Below are 22,066 nucleotides of genomic sequence, written 5' to 3' on the forward strand. Positions count from 1 at the left end.
ATTTAAATCCCCTAGGAAAGAAAAAGGGAAAGGATTATCCATCATCCATGCCATTGTTTTTTTAAAGATTAAGGAATTTACCTTTCAGTTCAAAATGTCAAATGGCGAAGAGTTGACGCTGATTATTAAACCACATTTTTGGTGAAACACTGGCTCAGGGTTCCAAGGAACATATGGTCAGATTTTAGGGTACAATATTAAATGCAGACAAGAGGTAAGGAGTATGATTATTTTGTGTAAAACTGTAAATTCACCTTGCAATTTGCAACGGGATTCCTGTGCCATCCTCATTTCAAGATCGAGGGAATCCAAACACCCTTCAAGTACCACCCAAATGAAAATAATATAATAAACTTCAGGATAACAGAAACACTTGAATGAAAAAGTCTGTTCAAGATTTATTCCATTATAGACATTTCACTGTACATGTATATACAAGTGTTACATGCACTTATAATGCAATGCATATACAATCAATTAATCCATTGCCCCAGTCCTCTCTTGCAGGAAACCTACAGCCCCAGGAAATTGGTTTAGCCCACAAGTCACTCAATGAAGACATTTTGTGGTCTTGTATTGGAAATGTAAAAGGCAATGTAGTTGTAGGTGTTGTGTATCTTCCATGTGATGGTTGAATCTTGTGCAATTAATATCAGTTACCAGGCTAATTCTGTGTTGGTGCAATTTCATTCCAGAGAAGTTATATGAATGACAGTGTGCCACTGCTACTATTTGTTTTGGGAGCGAGTTATCGGCTGGGCTGATTTATAAAGGAATATGTGTAAAGAATTTGGAGGTCTATCATGAAGTTTGTTTTGTGAGCTATGTATTCAATTGTATGTGGATGTATTGTGAGGGTGTTCATATAGGTTATTGCAGATCCTGGTGGAATACTGCTGGGTTTGTGCTTATACTTCATGTGGAAAGCTGTATTAATGCAATGTGATGTAAGGAGTGGGTGGAGTTGAGGGCTCTTGCATAGAACTGTGTGCCTGTCATTCTCGTGTTGCTCCCTGGAGAGGGTTTTGGTTTCTAAATGTTAATGTTTGTTTTATTTTGGTGCAGCCTGTTGTTCTTAAAGGCTTTACTTCGTGTTTGTATGCTGTCATCATTTTCTTAATTGTCAAGTCCCTTGATGTGGTGGTGAGCTGCTTATGACAGGAGGTACATAGGTGCAATTAAAACCATTACCTTTGCCCTATATGCTTGGACTATCGAGGCAGGTAACAATTACTACTGGGAATTGGAGAGAAGCACAGGACTCAAACCAATGACTAAGACGACCTGCACACTTCTGACTGCAGCACCAGCCCACCTTGGTGTGAATGCACAATTAAATGTATGGTAGCCATTTTTTGTAACGACTTACGTTGCAGTTGCCCTTAATTTTCTTATTTGCTTTTCCTGTTAAGTCTTTTACATATATAATTACCTAGTTGTAGCATACAGGGAGCTATGCTCGCATGGTCCTGCCTTTTAATCTCCAGCTGTCCTACCTTGTGACCATGATTTCTTGAGGTCCCCCTATCCTTTATCAAGAGATCTGTCACTTCTGATCACCCCTTGAATGCTCTGAACACCTCCATCAGGCCCCCCTTTTCTCAATGATTCTTTAACATTGGCAGGTTGTGTCTCTCATGTAATTTATCCACAAAACTCTGAATCATTTTGGCTGCTGCTCTTTCCATTCTCTTAATCTTGCTTATATCTTTCCTTTTGTTTAGGGCCCATACAACTATTTCATACTCCAGTCATGGACGGATTAGGGTCTCTACGATTTTCATCGTCTCTTCATCCACAGAGTCAAAGGCCACATTTATTTTTCTTCAGGGCATTGTATATCTTCTCTCCCACAATCTTACTGATATGTTTATCAGGTGACAGATATCCCATGTCCACACATCTAGATCTTTCTTCTCTTTTACCTTCACTTCCCATTAATTCAGCAATGGTTTCCCTGAGCTAATACCCACATCCTGTCTATTATTTTTCAACTCTCACAGCTTTGAATTTTATTATGGTTTTAGCTTAGGCTACATCGGTGGTCCCCAAACTATTGTAAGCTGCGGGCCACTCCCACCGTCGTAGATACAATGGCGGGCGCAAAAAGTCTTTCCAGATGAACACAAGTTAATATTATGAGATTATCTTTCTGGTGACACCTCGTGGGTGCCATGACAGAGTTCTGAGGGCGCCATGGCACCCACGAGCTACAATTTGGGGACTACTGGGCTATATCATCTAAGTTATTCCTGGAGTTCATGCATACCATTCCATTTCAAACAATGAGATCTTCTATGTCAGTTTTATCTACTACATTTATTGTGTTGGTTCTGGTACAATGTTAAGTGATATCCTGAATACAGTCATGGTTCTTGCTTGTCATGGGAGGGATTTTTGGGTGGGCTGTTATAACATAGGTCTAGCTTTACAGACTAAAATCACAGAGAAACTCAAATTACAAGTAAAGAGGTATTTCATCTATCTTCTGGGGTTAGATATTATGACCAATGGAGTATTATCTTCTATTTTGTGTGTTGGTTTGGTTAATTGCAGGTGAACCCATATGGTGTGTGTATTTTTCTTTGGCTGTGGGAGTGTTGTGTATGGTGTCAGTTTGCTGTGGGGTGTTTGTAGCTTTCTACTTGTTAGGGCTCCACTTTCTTGTGGCCACATTTTGTGGAAGTTTCCACGTTTATGTACAAGGGCAACGTGGAGGTTTCCACATGTACAAGGGCAATATGGAGGTTTCCACATTATACTTTTGAGGCATCTTGCTACTATTGACTCACTGCCAGCAGATTTTGAGACCCAGTCTTGGGTTGTCCAAGGCAGGGCTCACTTCATCTTGGTATGAGTTGAATTGGTGGCTGGTAAGATTGGGCAGGTTTACAAATGTGATGTTGGTTAGTGGGGTCAGGCCTGTGGTTGTTGTTCAGTGGCAATGACTTCCCTTCCATGTGGAGGGTGGGCAGTTGCTCTAATATTATCAATGTAGATTGTTCTTGTGTGCATTGTAGAGAAATGGTGTACAACCTTGGAATGGAGAATCAATATTATTTTCTTTGATCCTGCTTTATCAGTTTTTGGCATATGCCTGGTTGGCACTACATAGCTAAATTGCAGTTCTATTCTCTGCATTACCTATATTCTTCTACGAACATAAAGGAAGGTTACTTTTTCTTAAGCATAATGTTCATATGGCAGCCCATTACAGTATACTACAGCTGTTGCCCATGAACAATAACAGGCTGCTTGTCACTGTAACTTGGCACTATCATTCTTCCATCTAATTTTAAGTAGATACCGTATCCAATATTGAGGATAAAATACAGCTTCTATTTACCTACACAACTTATTCCAAGCATTACCACTAGGCAAGGGAAAACAGGATTTTGTATTGGGACCTATGAATCAAAAACTGAACACTGCACTCAATACTTTATTGACTTCTCCTTATGCTTTATACATCCCTCTACATAAGCAGGAACACTGGCAGGAAGCACCCTAAAGCCGGGTCCACACTTGTTGCATTTCCACATATCGTATCATCTTAGCGTACCACCTAGTGATACGATATGGTGCAACAGGGTATTGTACCCACTTGTTGCGTATCCACCTGTTGTATACGGATACGCAACAAGTGGGTACAATACCCTATTGCACCGTATCGTATCACTAGGTGGTATGCAAAGATGATACGATACGTGGAAATGCAATAAGTGTGGACCTGGCTTAAGATGCCCACTGGTGTTGCAATACATCTGCCAAAGCCTGGTCAGAGATGAATTATTATGAAGAAGCATCTTAATGATCAACTGATGATTGAAAACATGAACCAATATTAATATTTACACTACTGTCTTTTGAAATGTGAGAGGCAACAAACTTACAAGGAGGGTATACCTTGCTCCACTATCACATCCATAAAGGAGACATTGTTACATAATGTTTAGTAACTGATTTGGGTATCCTCCAACTTAAAAACCCATCAAAAACTTGGTGGTAATCATCTTATGAATACTAGTTTTGACACAAGCACCTAAAAGTACTTGCTGACAGTGTTCCTGAATTTCTGAGGGAGTGCACAATGCATATGGGAAGGCCAATGGAGCATCAGTGGAATGTTCAGCTTAATATTCCCATTACCCTGTTTACACTTGCAGAAACTTGCTGCCACATTCTTGATGACAAATGAGGTGATGAGTTCTCTGTGTGCATGTATGTGTGTGTGTGCATGCGCACATGTATGTGTGTGTTCTCTTAACAATCCTTTTACCATCACCAGAGCATGGGCAGTTGATTTTCTGAAGTACAGAACTTTTTCTAAGTCAAATGAACTGATGTTAACCAATATTGTACAGGTTCATCCTCGTCACATACACAGTTTTCTTCTCCCATTTCCTACATGCATACAAAAAAGAGGATTTAGGATTTCACAATCTTTGGGATGAAATATAGGCATCTGCAAGACATGTCAGAATTATTTCCTTAAAGCACCAGTCTACAAAGTCAATCATCCACACCCCTATCTAGAAGAGCAAGCCTTTAGCTCTGGTACCTTAGATCTTATAAATTATCATCTTTACGCCACTCTCACACAGAAATGCCAAAACTGCCCATTGGTCTCTCTTTTCCTTTCCACTTGCTGGTAACAAAACCTGTCCTGTACATATAAAGCTGTCCAACATTTCTTGTTGATGGGGCTGAGGAAGGTTGCCAATGGCTGTGGAGCTACAGGTTTTCCAAATTAAAGAACCATTGAGCAACAATTGATATACATCTTCACCATATTACTGGTACCTTCCATACTCATTGCCATTCACTCCTCCTGTGCATTCTTTTTCACACTTGGTATGGACCTTTTCTTACACACACACATTTATATCTATGTATATATGAAGAGAGCTCTAGACCTGCAATTGTAGGACTGTAGAGAAAGAGGGAACCTGATTGCGGTGTTCAGATCATGGAAGGGAATTTGGACAAGTCTGGGATCTGGGAAAGGAAGCATCAAGAGGTTGCAAGCTAAAAAAAAGACCACTTGTCTGAAGAATGTGAAGAAAGTCTTCCATACACCAGCATAACCTGGAATAGCTTAGATGGTAGCTGGAATTGTATGTGAATTCATCATGGTATGATAACTGAAGATTAAGAGGCAGAACCCCACAAGCATAGCTCCCTTCCTGTATACTACGATTAGGTGTTTATGTATACTGTACATATGTACATAAACAAGCATACATATTGTCTTCACTCATAACATGCTGGGGCATGCATGAGTGTATACACACAAGCTTTCCATGTAAGGTCATGCCTACATGTTGTAGAAATTGTTGGACCTTTTTTTTTTTTTTTTTTTTTTTTTGTAAGGTCTGTTTAAAGACATCACGCAAGCCTGATAATGTACAAATATGTAGTACTTTGTATGAAGCCTTACTACCAGCAGCACTATTTTGTGTACCCATGTGTCTCCTGCATGAGATATTGGGGCAATGGACTGACTGACTGTCCACCCTGGGTATTTGAACTCGGTCACCTGCGCACAAAGCGAGAGTGCTACCTGGGGCTCATATACACACATAAGTGTGTATATGGATACACTAACATTTGCATAAACAAAGGCATATACCAATAGTAATTTTGGTACTGATTCTTGCTTTTCAGTGGTTATAAAATGTTTCGAATCAGTAGACCAAAGCCAATGATGTTTCTCTCTGCTACAATGCTACTGGCTGATACACAGACACACAACTCAGCCTGCAGCAGCAGCAACAGCACACGCATTTCAATGCACAAAGAATAAACATTGGCAGCACATTTCACAGAGATCCATCTTTTATTACAAGTGTCAACAGCACTAATGAGAATATAACTATTACAAAAAGAAGAATCTACAGACTGTGCGTTTCATGAAACTGCAGATGATGATCACATACCACACTTGGCATAAAAAGTCCCACACGCATGGGAAGGATATCATTCAGTCTCCAACACTATCAGCATAGAAAATAGTAGTGTCTAATCACACTGTGATTTCTTCAGCATGGTAAACGGTAATGACGACTAGATGTGTCTCCTACCAAGAGGGAAGAAAATTTATCTGCAATACTCTACAGTATATGTTGAAGTGGAATGTTTTTCTTCTTTTTTTTTTAACACTTCAGTAATAAACATTCGCTGCCCCATGATAAGCCAAATTATACAAAATTGTCATGATAGTATTTGGAATGAACAAAATCCTAAAGAGAAAACAAGTTTGACTTTTGTGAATAGTTTTGAAGGAGCCACAGAGTTTTTAACATTAGGAAGACAATAACTGCTCATATAAATGTAAGAAAAGCTTGAATGGTCCTTACACAAAAATACATACAAATTTTGTATCACATGATCTCTCATATAAAGCGTATATATTTTTAACCTATAAGTATTCATGACTTGTTAAACACACAATATGAGAGCAGTGTAATCTTCTATTCACATTGGGTTATACACTCACTGAGATTGGCGACTACTGCTTTCTAGTTTGGGAAAGGATTCTGAGCGAATAGGTTTACTGCTGCACCTTGCATTGATCTCAACACTAGATGCCCTACGTTTCTTCCTGCTGGCCTTCTTTTCCTTGTTCACTTGTGGCATCGAAGATGATGCTTTGGCAATCTGCTGCACCGATGACAACTCTTTCACAATTTGGTGCTCTGCAGGAAGTGAAGTCTGGCACACCTCAGGGCCTTGCTTCTCATCTCTGAATACCTCATTGTCCCACTGTTCCTGAGGCATCATCACTGCATTATCACTATCAACACTGAGATGTGTTTCGCAAGAGTTCATACGATCTCCCTCACATTTTCCTTGTCTTACTTTGGCTCTGACCGAGTCATCAACAACTTCCACTGCATTCACTGACCTACCCTCCACATCAAGTGCATTTATCGAGCAACCTTCCACATCATCGTCGTCATCATCATCTACCACCAGGGCAACATGCGATGACTTACTACCTTCCTCCTCACATAACTGAACACCACGTAATGCTGATGACGTGTGCCTCGAGAGGTGTCTTGCATTAATTATAGCACTCACACTATCCAAACGAAGAGGGTCGTTTGTATGAAGGGAGTCACTGGTGTGGTCACTAGGAAGAACAGCAGAGTTGTTCTCTGAAGCTGATGGAGGAATGGTGTGGAGATACAAATTGGTTATGTGTATATTACCTGGAGCTCCTTCTACCATCAAACCACTAGCACTGTCAACATCAGCTGATGCTTCTGCCTCACTTTCAGACACCTGTTTTGGGAGAAGAGAAGATAGCTAAAGTACATTATATTTCCAATAACCTCTTCAATATTGGGGAAGAGTGCATGGACTTTCTTGATGAAAACTCCAAACAATTCTACTCAACTGGGGTGCAAGGTACCCAGCCAATACAGGATCTCAGCTGTGGTCCATCTTTCCACTAAGCAAAGCCTACACAGTGAACCATGGTTGTACTATGTTATAAAAATACAAAGGCAATTCCAATACCTACTAAATTACCTTGGGCATTATAGAGTACAACTTCAAAAATGTGTATCCACTTTCTTACCTTGTAGTGCAAAAGAGAGCCAGCTAATGCCCTAATTGAAGCATTCTCCGTGTCAACTGTGTGTGTGGACCGTTCAGATGTGGCAAGTGAAGCTGTATCTGCAGCTGTGCTACACCTGCCACCCTGAGCAATGTCCACATGGACTTCCAATCTATAAATGAACAGAAAAGAAAATATATATATATACAATAACATGTATGTAACTAACAAGGTGTGTATTTCCATTTTGGTGACCTACAAGTGTCCTGCAAAATGGACATTAGAGCACTGCTTCCCATTTTTAAGCCCCTCACTTCCATTTGGAGTTACAGTTCTGAAGGGCTGACACTCTCTGGAATGTCTCTACTGACTGGATTTTCTTCTTTTTACATAAAATTGAGCTGACAACTGGTGACTGCTCCCCTTTTCCTACTACTCGGCCAATGACATGAAAAGTCCCAAAATCAATAAATATAGAAAACAGTCCAATATCCATTTTTCAGCCAAATGTGATACACCTGTTTAATTTTCATTGTCTTTAAAGGGTTGAGGGGAAGTGGAATATGTTGGGGATGAAGTGGGTGGGAGTGGTTTTCTATGCCTTTTTCTTTTGGCTACCTCCTGTGTAAGGAGGAAAAAAGCCTTTGGTATATGTATGTATTTTTATTTAGTTTTAGTATACATACATACATACATATACCAAAGGCACTTTCCCCCTTATAAAGGAGGTAACCAAAAAACAAAGTCATAAAAACCACTCCCACCCATTCCATCCCTATCACATTCCACTCCCCTCCAACCTAAACTATTGTACTCTTAAACTTTCAAGTTTTTAAAACATTAGTGACTACAACTGTCTTACTTTGAATTTAGTTATATGTAATATTGTAAGAATTAAACCAAATGTTAAATGTACACATTAAAATACTTTATTACTATATGTAGAAAGTCTTGAAAGTATCTGTGAACCTGAATTATAATCTCCTTAAACCTGCCTGTGTGTTCTGGACACATAAGATGATGCGATTGATGCTGTGAGGGACGCTGGTGCAATAGCAGTATTACTGGCACTCTCTCGATCACTCTCAGCCAAAACATGAGCGGCAGAGTCAGCTGATAGGGAGGCACCACAAGAAACTTCACCAATACTGGCTGTGCCCCCTCCAACATGACTTGATTCTGCAAGAAGTTATATATTCTATTAGTTTCTCACTTAAGTACCCCATTACAAGGGAGGAAAGACCCTTTGAGAGAGAGATATATGTACATACATACATACATATACCAAAGGCTTTTTCCCCCTTACACGGGGGGGTAGTATATATACATTACTTCTGATCCAGGGCAGTGGGTGAGATGTAGGGATAACCCATCATCTAGGACAAGCTAAGAAAAGAGGGTGGTGAATGGGAGTGGAGTATGTGGGGATGAAATGGGTGGGAGTGGAATTATGCCTTTGACTTTGGCTACCTCCATCATTAGGGGGGAAATGATGTTGGTACATGTATGTATGTATATATATAAGCCAGTTGTTGTTTGCTGACAACACTGCGCTTGTAACAAGATCAGAGGAGGGATTGAGGAAGTTAGTGACAGAGTTTGGGAGAGTGTGTGAAAGAAGGAAGTTGAAGATAAATGTGGGTAAAACTAAGGTGATGAGATGTACAAGGGGAGAGAGTGGCAGCAGACTGGAAATGAGTATTAAGGGAGAGAGACTGGAGGAAGTGGATAGTTTTAAATACTTGGGTGCAAATGTGGCAGGAAAGGGAGGAGTGGGTGTGGAGGTAGAATGTAGATTGAGAGAAGTGAGTAAATGCCTTGGGGGATTAAAAAGTGTAATGAAAAATAGACATTTGGGAATGGGTGCTACGAGGAAGATTGTATGAAAGAATGATTATGCCAACAGAGCTGTATGGGGCAGAAACATGTAACATAAGAAAGGAAGAGAGAAGGTGTTTGAATGTGTTGAGATGAAATGCCTGTGAAGTATGATAGGGGTTACTAGGCTAAATAGAGTGAGAAATGAGGAGGTGAGGAGAACAGGGGTGGAAAGGGAGTTGGGAGATAGGTTGATGAAAGAGTATTAGGATGGTTTGGACACATGGAAAGAATGAGTGAAGAAAGTTTAGTAAAAGAGGTGTGGAAGGGAGAGGTGGAAGGAGTGAACATGAGATGTCCTAAGATGAGATGGATGGATGGGGTAAAAGGGGCATTGAGAAAGAGGGGAATGTCTGTTGAGGAAGGATGGGAGAGGACAGAAGATAGGGGTGAATGGAGAAGGGTTGTGTATGGATGATGCTGTGATGCATGAGGGAAGAGGGTGGAGGGGAGTGGAGCTTGATAGGGTTGGGGAATGGAGGGGAGTGGAGCTTGATAGGGTTGGGGAATGGGTGGGAGTGGCTTTTATGCCTTTGTTTTTTGGATACTTCCCTTATAAGGGGGAAAAAGCCTTTGGTATATGTATGTGTATGTTCATTTGGAGAGGTAATGGTTCCAAGGGTGTTAGGATGCATCATCATCTTGGCACGACATAGGATTTTGGAATTATTTGGGGCATCCCACATCGCACCAAGACAATGACACATCTTAACACCCTTGGAACCATTACCTCTCCTAATGTAACAATTCTAATACTTAAAAACATTGTATGTATTTTAGAAAATAAATTTACCAGAAGATGCCTGAGGCATAAGCAAAATGTCGTAATGTGTTAGTTTTTATATCTAAACAATCATGGACCTATTTGGGAATATTGTGTATTCTCTCCCATTCTCAGAAAAGAAAATAGTGAGAAGGGTAGAAAGTCTAAAGAAAAAGATCACCAATGCTGAATATGCTGGGATATTTAATAGAAAATGTATATATATATATATATATATATATATATATATATATATATATATATATATATATATATATATATATACATATACATGCACACACACTCAAAGCTTGGAAGAAATGGAAAGACAAGAAAACAAGCAAATGGCTAATGTACATCAAACTAAGAAACAATTATGTAAAAATATGCAGAGATGGGAAAAAAAAAAAAAAAAAAAAGCAAGAACCCAAACTATTTTACAGGTATGTAAATGGCAAACTGGAGAATAAACAAAAAATAGAAAAACAGCGCCAGGGTAAATATGAATATACAGAAGAACTGGAAATGGCTGAATTTATGAACCACTTCAAATCAGTATTCACATATGAAAACTCACCTAACTGTGAGGAAATAGAGAGCTATCTCCCTCAATGAAAGAAATAATTGTAACAGAAGGAAATCAGCGACCAAATCAAAAACCTTTGATGTCAGAAAATCACATGATCCAGACGGAATTGCAAATTGGATACTGAAAGAATGCATGGAGGAATTAACAGATAAAATATACAATATAATTAAATTCTCACTTCAAAAAGGAAAGGTGCCACAGGACTGGAAGAATGCAAACATTGTAATGATTTATAAGGGAGGAAACAAAGAAGATCCATCAAATTACAGACTGGTCTCCCTGACAAGCACAGTAGCAAAAATTTGCGAAAAGGTCATCAAAAACATTTGGAAGAAAAAACTATATGAATCCAAATCAATTTGGATTCAGACAAGGAAGATCATGTACAACAAATTTGATCTGCTTCTACTCGTGATTAATAGATATAATACAAGAGATGGTTGGGCAGACTGTGCCTTTCTGAACCTACAAAAGGCATTTGATAAGGTGGGCCAACATGCGTCTATGTGCGAGAGCCAGAGGTCGATGTCATACGTGAATGGGGAAAGTTGGACGGCCATTGTGTATGGTGGATGGGGTCGAACTGAAGAAGAAGAAGAAGAAGAAGAAGAAGAAGAAGAAGAAGAAGAAGAAGAAGAAGAAGAAGAAGAAGAAGAAGAAGAAGAAGAAGAAGAAGAAGAAGAAGAAGAAGAAGAAGAAGAAGAAGAAGAAGAAGAAGCGTCAAGAAACTCCCGGGGTCACCAATGTAACTAGTGAGCTGTCACTGGGCTAGTGACACCAGGAAAGATTGACAGTCGGTTTAGGTTAGGCACTTTATTGGAATGACACTGGTATACACACATAGACGCATGTTAGCAGGCCCGAGTCTGAAAGGATACTGACTGTGACCTGACCTCACATGCCTTTAAGTGGCCTCGGGGCGTACTGAAAAGTAGCGTCCCTCTGGCTGGGACATGGTTGCCGGACAGGGGCTGGACTTCGTCGTGGTATACATCGACGACATCCTTGTCGCGTTAGCATCCCACCACGAGCATTGCCAACACCTCTGCCTTCTCTTCCAACGACTCCATGACCATGGGTTGCGGATTCACCATGTAAAATGCTGGTTTGGGACAGAGTCGATCGACTTCCTCGGCCATAGGGTTTCGGTGTCGGGTATTTCGCCCCTTCCGCAAAAGAAGAAAGCCATCGATGACTTCCCACAGCCAAGCACAGTCCGAAAGCTGAGGCAATTCCTAGGACTTATAAACTGTTACCAACGGTTCATCACAGGGGCTGCGGGCCTTCTCGCGCCGCTGTACGATCTTCTGAAGGGAGCGAAAAAGCACTTGCTAAAGCCGCTACAATGGTCTGCGACTGCAGATCAGGCCTTCCAGGCTGTTAAGCACTGCCTTGCGCAGTTGTCCCTCCTCGCGTATCCAGTTCTGGGAGCGACGGCGGTACTCACGACAGATGTGTTGGCAGAGGCAGTGGGCGCTGTCCTCCAGCAGGAGGTACAGGGCGTCCTTACCCTGATGGCATTCTTCAGCAAACAGTTGGATGACACCCAGCACCACTACAGCGCTTTTGATCGAGAAGTTCTCGCCATCTATGAAGCGTTGTGTCACTTCAGCCATTTCCTGGAGGCGAGGACGTGTAGGGTGCTTACAGATCACAAGCACCTTACGTATGCTATGGAGAGACCAGGGAACAAGCTAACCCCGGTGGCCAGACGCCACCCCACCTATATATCCGAATTCACCACGGATATCAGGCATATTCTGGGTACGGATAACGCTGCTGCATACACACCGTCTCGTAGCGCCAATGTAATCACGCACCCCGCAACGCTGGACTACGCTGCAATCACGCAGGCCCAAACAGAAGATGAGGAGTTACGGGAGCTGCAACAAGGAACCACGTTGCTCTGTCTAGTGCTGCAGCAGACTGAGAGACTGGCAACCCCGTTGTGGTGTGACATCTCCATGGGGCACACGCGCCCTTACATCCCGGAAGTATTCCGCCAAACTGTTCCGCCATTTCCATGATATGGCCCACCCTGGAATCCTCGCTACACAGCGCCTAATTCAGAAATGGGCTGTGTGGCCAGGTATGAAGAGGGACCTCAATTCATGGGTGCAGACATGCATTCCGTGCCAGACAGCAAAGATCCATCGGCACACCAAGCTACTGCTGCATCAGATACCCACACCAACCCAGAGGTTTCACACTGTGCACATTGACATTGTGGGACCCCTCCCCCCCTCCCAGGGGTACTGCTTCCTCCTCACCTGCGTTGACAGATCAACTAGATGGATGCAGGCGATCCCCATGGCAGATAGTACTGCAGAGTGCACAGTGTTCCACTTCCTGCATGGTTGGGTGGCCAATCTGGGGGCCCCTCACACGATCATCACGGACCAGGGCCCGCAGTGGGAATCGAAGGCATGAACAGATCTTCTACTATTCCTTGGTACCAGCAGGCAGCGGATCACAGCCTATCACCCACAGGCCAACGGCATGGTGGAGCATTTTCACAGGAGACTTAACCCCTTCCATACGGTGCCGCACACATAGGCTTCATGAGGAGCAAGTGGATTTGCGACGCTGCCATATCGGCGTCTTGATTATATTTATTGTAGTCGCCCCTGTGTTTTTACATTCTCTCAAATGTGCCCTGAATCCCATTCTCTGTGGTTTTCAAAATTCGCGGGTGAAAGAGAGAACGATCAATATAAGCGGTGACTATATTTTATGATGCGAGTATTATTACGACACGTCGTACGGCTGGCATTGGCTGCTGCCCGCGAGATTTAAGTTCCGTACTGAAGTGGTTAAAGAAGCCCTTCGCGCCCAACTTCACCCAACATCATGGGCGGACGCACTTCCAATTGTTCTCTTGAACATCCGTTCCACCGTTAAGGAGGACCTCCAGCTCATGCCAGCGGAACTAGTCTATGGCGAAGATCTACGCCTACTCTCCCAATACATGCCTGCCCTTGAAGCGCGCTCTGAGCTCGTGTTCATGCTTGCCCTTCGCCAAGCCATGAGGGCTTTCACACCTCAGCCGCCTAAGCCTCCTGCAGCATCCACCACATACCAACACCCCACGCTCATGTCGGCAGACAAGGTGTTTCTCCGCGTTGATGCGCGTACTGGTTCCTTGGTGCCTAAGTACACGGGCCCCCACCAGGTACTAGCACGCGAGGCCAAGCACGTCACCCTTAAGATTGGTTCTCGCCATTCCACTGTATCCTGGGATCAAGTCAAGCCCATGCACGTTGACACAAGTGCCCAAGCACCCCTTACAGTTACTCCTCCTCCCCCAAACCCTTCTCCTCCTCTTGTGCCTCCCTCCCAGCCACACCATTCACATCGCCCTTCTAATATTCCTCCACCTCTTCCTCACCCTCCGCACGCAATCGTCATACACCCTTTCCCTGAACAGAACGAACCAGTAAACTCCTCTCCCCCACATCATTCACCCCCTTCCCCACGTCTTTCCAATACCTCACCCCCATCCTCTTCATCCACCTCACGCAGTCCTCGTTCATCCTGGGTCAACCCAAGACAAAATGGGACAGCTCACTCCTCTGCGTTTCTCACCCCCTTCACCTCGTCCTTCAACCACTCCTCATCCTAACCCCGATTGTCCCACTCCCTTCTCTCACCATGCAGAGCTGCCACCACAACACCCTCCACAGCCGCTCCCTGGCATTCAGGACCTTTCGCGACTCCCGCCACCCACACAGGATACACAAGAGTCTGGCGGGCTCCCCACAGCGCTCAGTCCTCACCAGGAACACTTCCACATAACCCCCGAGGAAGGGGAATTCAACCAGGAGGGCACAGACTTGCAGTCGGGCCGGGTGGTGCGTAGACCCCAGCAGTACCAGGTCAACACTAGGTCTCCTTCCCCAGGGGGGCCGATACCTGGTACAGTGTCACAGGCACCCTCTTCCTTCCAGTATGCGCACCAGCCCCGTGTGTTGTGTTTCCGGGCACGTACATGCTGACATCTCCCCACACTTTGCAGGGGAAAGGGGGTAATGTGGTGAACCAGAGTCCCCCACAAGGACATATTGAGGCATAGGTGTATAGTCGCAGGATGTGGGTCAGCCTCTTGTGAGAAAGTGTAAGGACAACCAGCCTTATGCGTCAGAGCATGTATGTTTGGGCTACGGCCATAATACTCTTGTGAGAAATATATTTGTAGGCTACCAAAAGCACAATTCCGGGCTACGCCCAGCAACCCTGTCCCAGCCAGAGGGACGCTACTTTTTGGTACGCCCCGAGGCTACTTAACCACTTCACTACGGGACTTAAATCTCGCGGGCAGCAGCCAATGCCAGCCGTACGACGTGTCATAATAATACTCGCATCATAAAATATAGTCATGGCTTATATCGATCGTTCTCTCTTTCACCCGTGAATTTTGAAATCCACAGAGAATGGGATTTAGAGCAGATTAGGGAGAATGTAAAAACACAGGGGCGACTACAATAAATATAATCAAGACGCCGATATGGCAGCGTCGCGAATCCACTTGCTCCTCATGACACCTACGTGTGCGGCACCGTATGGAAGGGGTTAAAGGTGTGTGAGGTCAGGTCACGGTCAGTATCCTTTCAGACTCGGGCCTGCCAACATGTGTCTATGTGTATATAACAGTGTCATTCCAATAAAGTGCCTAGCCTAAACCGACTGTCAATCTTTCCCGGTGTCACTAGCCCAGTAGAAGCTCACTAGTTACACATCCATCCAGACCAGGTGCCTTACCTGCTCTCATCATCTTAACAACTGCCTTCACTTCATCCTTATTTCTCCTCCATTTTCCTCAATCAGTCATTTTCTTAGCACTTCCCACTGCCACTACCTTTCCCTCCCTATCCTCCTTCACATTTAGCAACTCCCTAAAATATTCTGCCCATCTTCCTCTTACTGCCTTCTCTTCCATTATCATCTCTCCATCTGCACCTTTTACCTTTTCTTCTCTATTTGATTCGCCTCCTCTTCCTCTCCTAATTTCTTTCCAAAACATCTTTTATTACTTTCAACATTTTCTGTCATACTCTTACCCCATTTCACTTCTGCTCTCCTCTTTGCCTCCTTTATCTTGTGCTTTACTTCTCTTTTCTTTGTACCTCTCAAACGACTCCCTTGTCCTATTTTGTAACCAATCTGTGAAAGCTCGCTTCTTCTCTTCTACAACCTTCTTTGTTTCCTCATCCCACCACTCCCTACCCTTCCTTCTATTTCCTCCCGTACTTCTTGTTCCACACCCCATCTCTGCACACCTTGTGACTCCCTTCTTGAACCATCCCCATTCCTTTTCCTCTCCTAGTTCTACTCTATCCTTCACTCCCTCCCACTCCTCTCTTAGCTTCTTTTTGTACTCCTCCTTTTCCTTCTCATTTAAGCAGTTCACTCTAAGTGCCTCCCTACCTGTTGTCCTTTTCCTCTTTCTCCATCTATCCTCCACTCTCAACTTACCTTCCACCAAAAAATGATCTGATATTCCCACACTCTCTCCCCTTAGAACATATACATCCTTAACTCTTCCTATTATACTCCTATCTACCACTACATGGTCTATTAATGCTCTATCTACCACCTTTCCATCCACCACCCTCTCCCATGTGTACTTATGCTTGACTTTCTTCCTAAACACTGTATTTGCTATCATCAACTCTCTTTCTAGACATATCTCCACCATCAATTCTCCTCTACGATTCTTTCCTGGAACTCCACATTTCCCAACCACTCCATTTATTGGTTCATTTCCTACCCTAGCATTAACCCCTTCGATACGATGACGCCTACATAGGCGTCATGAGGAGCAAGTGGGTACGCGAGGATGCCGATGTCGGCGTCTTGATTATATTTATTGTAGTTGTACCTGTGTGACCCCCATACTCTGTAAACTGGCTTCATCATATTTTCTATGGTTATCAAAATTCATGGGTGAAAGAGAGAACGAACAATACAGCGGTGACTTTATTTTTTATAATGTAAGTATTATGACGCAACATCACATGTCAGGCAGCTAATGCTGCCAGCGAGATTTTGGCACGGAGTGAAGGGGTTAAGGTCTCCCAATACTACTATATTGATGTTTCTCCCTAATCCCTCTAAGCACTCATTTAAATCTATCCAAAAAGGCTCCCTTTCTTCTACCCTCTTCTCACTACCAGCCCCATATCCACTTACAAAAACCCACATTTCCTTTCCCAGTTTCACCTTCATCCACATTAACCTCGAAGAAACCTCATTCCACTCCAGTACACATTTACTTATCTCTTCACTTACTAGTATAGCCACCCCTTCTCTCCCTCACCCTCTCTTCACTCCTGAGAAACTCCCAACTACACTCCCAAACTCATACTTACCCTTCCCTTTCAACTTAGTTTCACTCAAAGCCAACACATCCATCTTTCTTCTCACATACACCTACCTCTTCCCTTTTACTCTCATCTGTACTACATCCACGCACATTAAAAGACCCAAACTTTAGAGTACTGGTTTGAAAACTCCTAGACCCTATTATGCCTTTACTTTTTTTAGGAATGTCCCCTGTGGGGCTACAGGGAGAGGGATGCCTAGTCCTAATCCCTGTCCCATTTTTATCGCCTCTTTGCGATTCAAGTGGGAATACTTGGTGGCAGTATTCTATCCCCCACCACAGGGTAGGCAAAAAAGGGAAATGAATATTCAGAGAAATGGTACAGGACAGTAACAAGGGTTTGAGGGACAGCATAATGGAAGGACAGTCGCAGTAAAATAAAAGTGTTGTCATTTCTCTATGAACAGAGTACTCCTCTATCATAGACAAAATGATGTGTGGCTCTGATCTGTAGGGATGCCCTGTATAGATCCTAAAGTACCATCTGCTTGCTACTTTGTCACAATAACATGAGCCAATACTTAAAACACATTGTATGCATTTAAAAAATAACTTTACCAGAAGATGCCCAAGGTATTGGTGAAACGTTGTAATGTGCTAGTTTTCATATCCAAACAATCATGGACACATTCAGGAATATTGTGTATTCTCTCCCATTCTCAGAGAAGAAAATAGCGAGAAGATTAGAAAGTCTAAAGAAAAAGATCACCAATGCTGAATATGCTGGGATATTTAATAGAAAATGTATCAATGAAATCCTGTTCACAAAGTTTACCTATATATATATATATATATATATATATGTATATATAACTTTTTTTAAATCTGAATCATCTGGAAACATGGGAAAACTGCTCAGCATCACTTGTGCTTGAAAAGGAATAATCAGAATCAACAGCAAGCTTGAATATTTTCTGCTGAACAAGCTCTCCCTATGTCAAAGCAGTGATACACTTTGACTAGCGACTGCCTTCCCAACAAAGTGTGTTTCAGATGATGTCCAATCAAACTTAGGATTCACTAAAGTGAGCCTACTTATTAAATGTGGTAATATAGTCAGTCTAAAGTATTTGACTGTATAAGTAACCAACATCCCACTTTCCTACCACTATCCCAGATAACTTTGTTTTGGAGGGAATAGATGTAGCTGCCTTGAGTAACTTATATGGAGAGAACTCTAGCTATGTCCTAGCCCAAAGACAATCTTTGGCTAATGTCTGACCTGAGACTGAACAGAGCAATCTACATACATATACCAAGGCTTCTTCCCCCTTCCAAGGGAGGTAGCCAAAAAGGGAAAGGCATAAAAACACTCCCACCCATTTCATCCCTAAATACACTCCACACCCCTCCCACCCTTCCTCTCATCTGAGCACCTCCTGGATGACGGGTCATCCCTGCACCCTGCCCACCGCCCTGGGTCAGAAGCAGTGTCGCAAGACACAGTACATCCACAGCGAGGCCGCTTCATTTAATCGGCGACCCCCCCTCTCCGTCCCCCTTTGCATATAAGGCGAGGACGGGGAGAAATCCCTTCGGGCTGCGTCAAAATTTACTCACACATACTACCCCACCCCCCACTTCCCCGCCCATTCCTCCTCATGCGGGGAGCAATCTGACATTGATAAAATTATACACCATGTCATGCAGGATATGAGTCATCAGAAAAACCAATGAATATGATGAGGGAGGAGCATCTTATGAAGCAAGGAACATGATGAAGGAGAAGCACCATGTTATAAAAAAAATTAGAGATAAAACAGCTCTGGCTATTAGGCCCTCCTGCAGAAGTGCTGTGTCTTGTTGCACTGTCTGACCCAAGCAATGTGATAAGGAAAAGGGCATTTTTCATTCCCAAGGTGTTGAGACAGAAAAGGAAGTTGAATGGTTTTTTAATGATGTGAATGTGGAGAGTGCTCTGACTTAGCCAGTCTCTTATAAATGGGAAAAGACCTTCCAAACAAGCATATAACTCACCTGATTGCCTCCCTGGTAGTCCAAAGACCATGTCGTTTTCATCATCAAAGGCAATCCTTACACCTGATGCTGAGGTCGTAACACCACACCCCCCGGAGCGACAAAGTGATATAGGCACCACACCATACACATATGCCAACAAGATTGGTACCCCAATACTAACAGCCAGACCAGCCAGCACAGGTGATATCAATGCCTGGAAAGAGAAGAACAATATAAACTCTCATTTCTTTCTAATAGTACTAACAATTCAATCCCTCTTCATTGCCCCATTCACCAGTTGATGGTGGATTTTGTCAAGGTGTGGGAGAAGAAAAAGCTGAAGGTTAACATGGACTAAGAGATGAGACATTCAAGTTGTGGTAATGGTGGTAGGTTGGCCATGAATTTGAAGGGTGAGACGCTGGAAGAAGGGGAGTTTTATGTATTTGGTGTTGCATGTAGGAGTTAGATATGAGTAAATTAAGGAGGTCCAGACTGAGTACCTGCATATAAGCAACCAACTCCCTGCATCACCTAAACTTACCCACAGCATGCCCTAGGCAGGTTGGTTTGTGATTGGTCCAGATCTAAAAGTTATGGTGACATAAGCACCACAACTGGCATCTACATACACCACTATATATATGTACATACATACATATACCAAAGGCTTTTTCCCCCTTATAAAAAAAAAAAAAAAAAAAAAACATTCACACCTATTCCATCTCCAATACACTCCACCACTCCCCTCTACCCTCCCTCCTATTTTGGCACCTCCTGGATGATGGGTCATCCCTGCATCTTGTCCACTGCCCTGGGTCAGAAGCTGTGTCACAAGACACAGCACATCCACAGGAAGGTTGCTTCATTAAATCGGCGACCCCCCCTCTGTCCCCCCCATGCAGAAAAGATGGGGGAGAAATCCCTTCGGGCTGTGTCAAATTTTTCTCATACATACTACCTCACCCCCCATCCATTCCACCTCATGCATCACATCATCATCCATATACAACCATTCTCCATTCACCCCTGTCTTCTGCTCTCTCCCATCCTTCCTCAACAGGCATTCCCCTCTTCCCCAAAGCCCCTTTTACCCCATCCATCCATCTCATCCTAGGTCGCCCCCTCATATTCATTCCTTCCACATCTGCCTTCCATACCTCTTTTACTAGTCTTTCATCCACCCTATCTCCCGACTCCCTTACCACCCCTGTTCTCCTCCTCACTTCCTCATTTCTCACTCTATCCAGCCTACTAACCCCTATCATACTTCTGAGGCACCTCATCTCAACACGTTCAAACTCTTTCTCTCTTATGTTCCATATGTAGGTTCCCTAATATAAACAGCAATAAATGGAGTTATGGAGATGGAGTTTAATTGTATGGTAAAGGAGGCAGGCAAATGTCTGGGGGGAATACAGTGATATGGGAAATTGGTATCAGGGAATTAATGGACTGTATAAAGCAGATAAAGCAGAGTGGGTGGAGGATAGGGGAGGTTAGGGAGTGGTTATATGCAAATGATATTTTGACACAGCCGAAGGGATCCCTATCTTCAACGTTACTGCATGATAGGATGGGGAGGGGGGTTGCTGATTTAATGAAGCTGCCTTGCTGTGGATGTGCCATGTCTTGCTGCATTGCCTATGACCCAGGGTAATGAGTGAGATGCAGGGATGACCTGTCATCCAGGAGGAGCTATGATGAGAGGGAGGTAGGGTTGGTGAATGGGGTTGGGAGTGGAATTATACCTTTTTATTTTAGCTACCTCCCTTGCTGGGGGGAAAAAGCCCTTGGTATATGTATGTATGCATAAAATAGATATGTGGAATCCACAAGATCCAAAAAAGAAGAACCTAAACATGTTTCCATGAAAGTCTTTGAGAAGCATGGTCAGGGTTGTCAGGATGTGAGAAATGTAGAGGTGAGGCAGATGTTGTGGGTGGAAAATTATTGGATAGTATAGGGGGAGTGTGGAATGCAAAAATGGAGTAAATACGAGTGCAAGCTCAAGGAGGTGAATGAATGGAGCAATGGGAGCACTGAACGCAAGAGGAATGTCTGTTGATCAAGGAAGAGTACAAAGTAAGAATGAATGGAGAGTAGTTGTAAATGGATGAAGAATTAAGATAGCCCAAATGGATATTCTTTCTGTCTACTTTTTTTTTTTTTTTTTTTTTATAAAGGGTGGGTGGGTGGGGTGTCGCCATATAATGAGGCAGTGGGGGTAAAACAGCTCTGCTGGGCTGTAGGAGATGATAGGAGAATGACTGATGGGTGAGAAGAATATTACAAGAATGGAATGCTGCTGGAAGAAATTAAAATTGGCAAGGTATTAATGATGTGGAGTGTCTGACAAAGGGTAGTAATTATGAAATGGCTGATCAATCTCTTGGTTTTGTGAAGACTACTGATTACAATGAAATATGATGAATAACTAAGAAGTATGGGAAAATTAAATTGAAGAACAATATAACAAAAACTATAGTACAATTGTACTTCACAACCTACCGATGCTGTGACTCCACCAACCATAGCAAGGTTACGGCGATGTTTGCTACTGTATGTGTATCGTGCGTGCAGTTTCCTCCCAACCCAAATTGGAATACCTGTAAAGAAAACATAAGATATAATTTTTTAAAATATCCTATGAAAATTCATCAGCCTTACTTAAACAGGAAACAATCTTGGATATAAAGAAATGTGTAATACTTTTACAATGAACTTGGCATACAAGATGTCACTGAAAACATGCAAACTGCACTATGGGATACTTTACAACCACCAACACATTTATGGGACAGCTCTGTTGTAACCCCCCTTCTCTCCTTTGGTACTGGGTTACAATTTGTGGTGAAGGTGTTACAATTATCTCAACTATAAGCCCCAGGGATACTATGTCAAACTTTTGAGCAGATCATGAATTTAATT

General features: G+C 42.9%; 1 protein-coding gene across 4 annotated transcripts in view; it reads right to left on the reverse strand.

Moving 5' to 3' along the window:
- Window positions 1-378: 378 nt before the first annotated feature.
- Window positions 379-22,066, reverse strand: part of LOC143020622 (E3 ubiquitin-protein ligase RNF19B-like) — a 41,548-nt gene continuing 19,860 nt past the window's right edge. For all 4 annotated transcript variants that reach the window (XM_076177094.1, XM_076177104.1, XM_076177123.1 and 1 more), the window contains exons 9-13: window positions 21,647-21,744; window positions 19,154-19,349; window positions 8,560-8,743; window positions 7,586-7,736; window positions 379-7,287 (exon numbers count right to left, since the gene is read on the reverse strand). In XM_076177094.1, coding sequence (XP_076033209.1) covers window positions 6,496-7,287; window positions 7,586-7,736; window positions 8,560-8,743; window positions 19,154-19,349; window positions 21,647-21,744 — 1,421 coding nt within the window. In that variant the 3' untranslated portion in view covers window positions 379-6,495. The remainder of the gene's footprint in view (window positions 7,288-7,585; window positions 7,737-8,559; window positions 8,744-19,153; window positions 19,350-21,646; window positions 21,745-22,066) is intronic.

The sequence above is a fragment of the Oratosquilla oratoria genome, chromosome 3 (assembly GCF_046742065.1).
Source record: "Oratosquilla oratoria isolate Oo_2021 chromosome 3, ASM4674206v1, whole genome shotgun sequence".
NCBI classification, from domain to species: Eukaryota; Metazoa; Arthropoda; class Malacostraca; order Stomatopoda; family Squillidae; genus Oratosquilla; species Oratosquilla oratoria.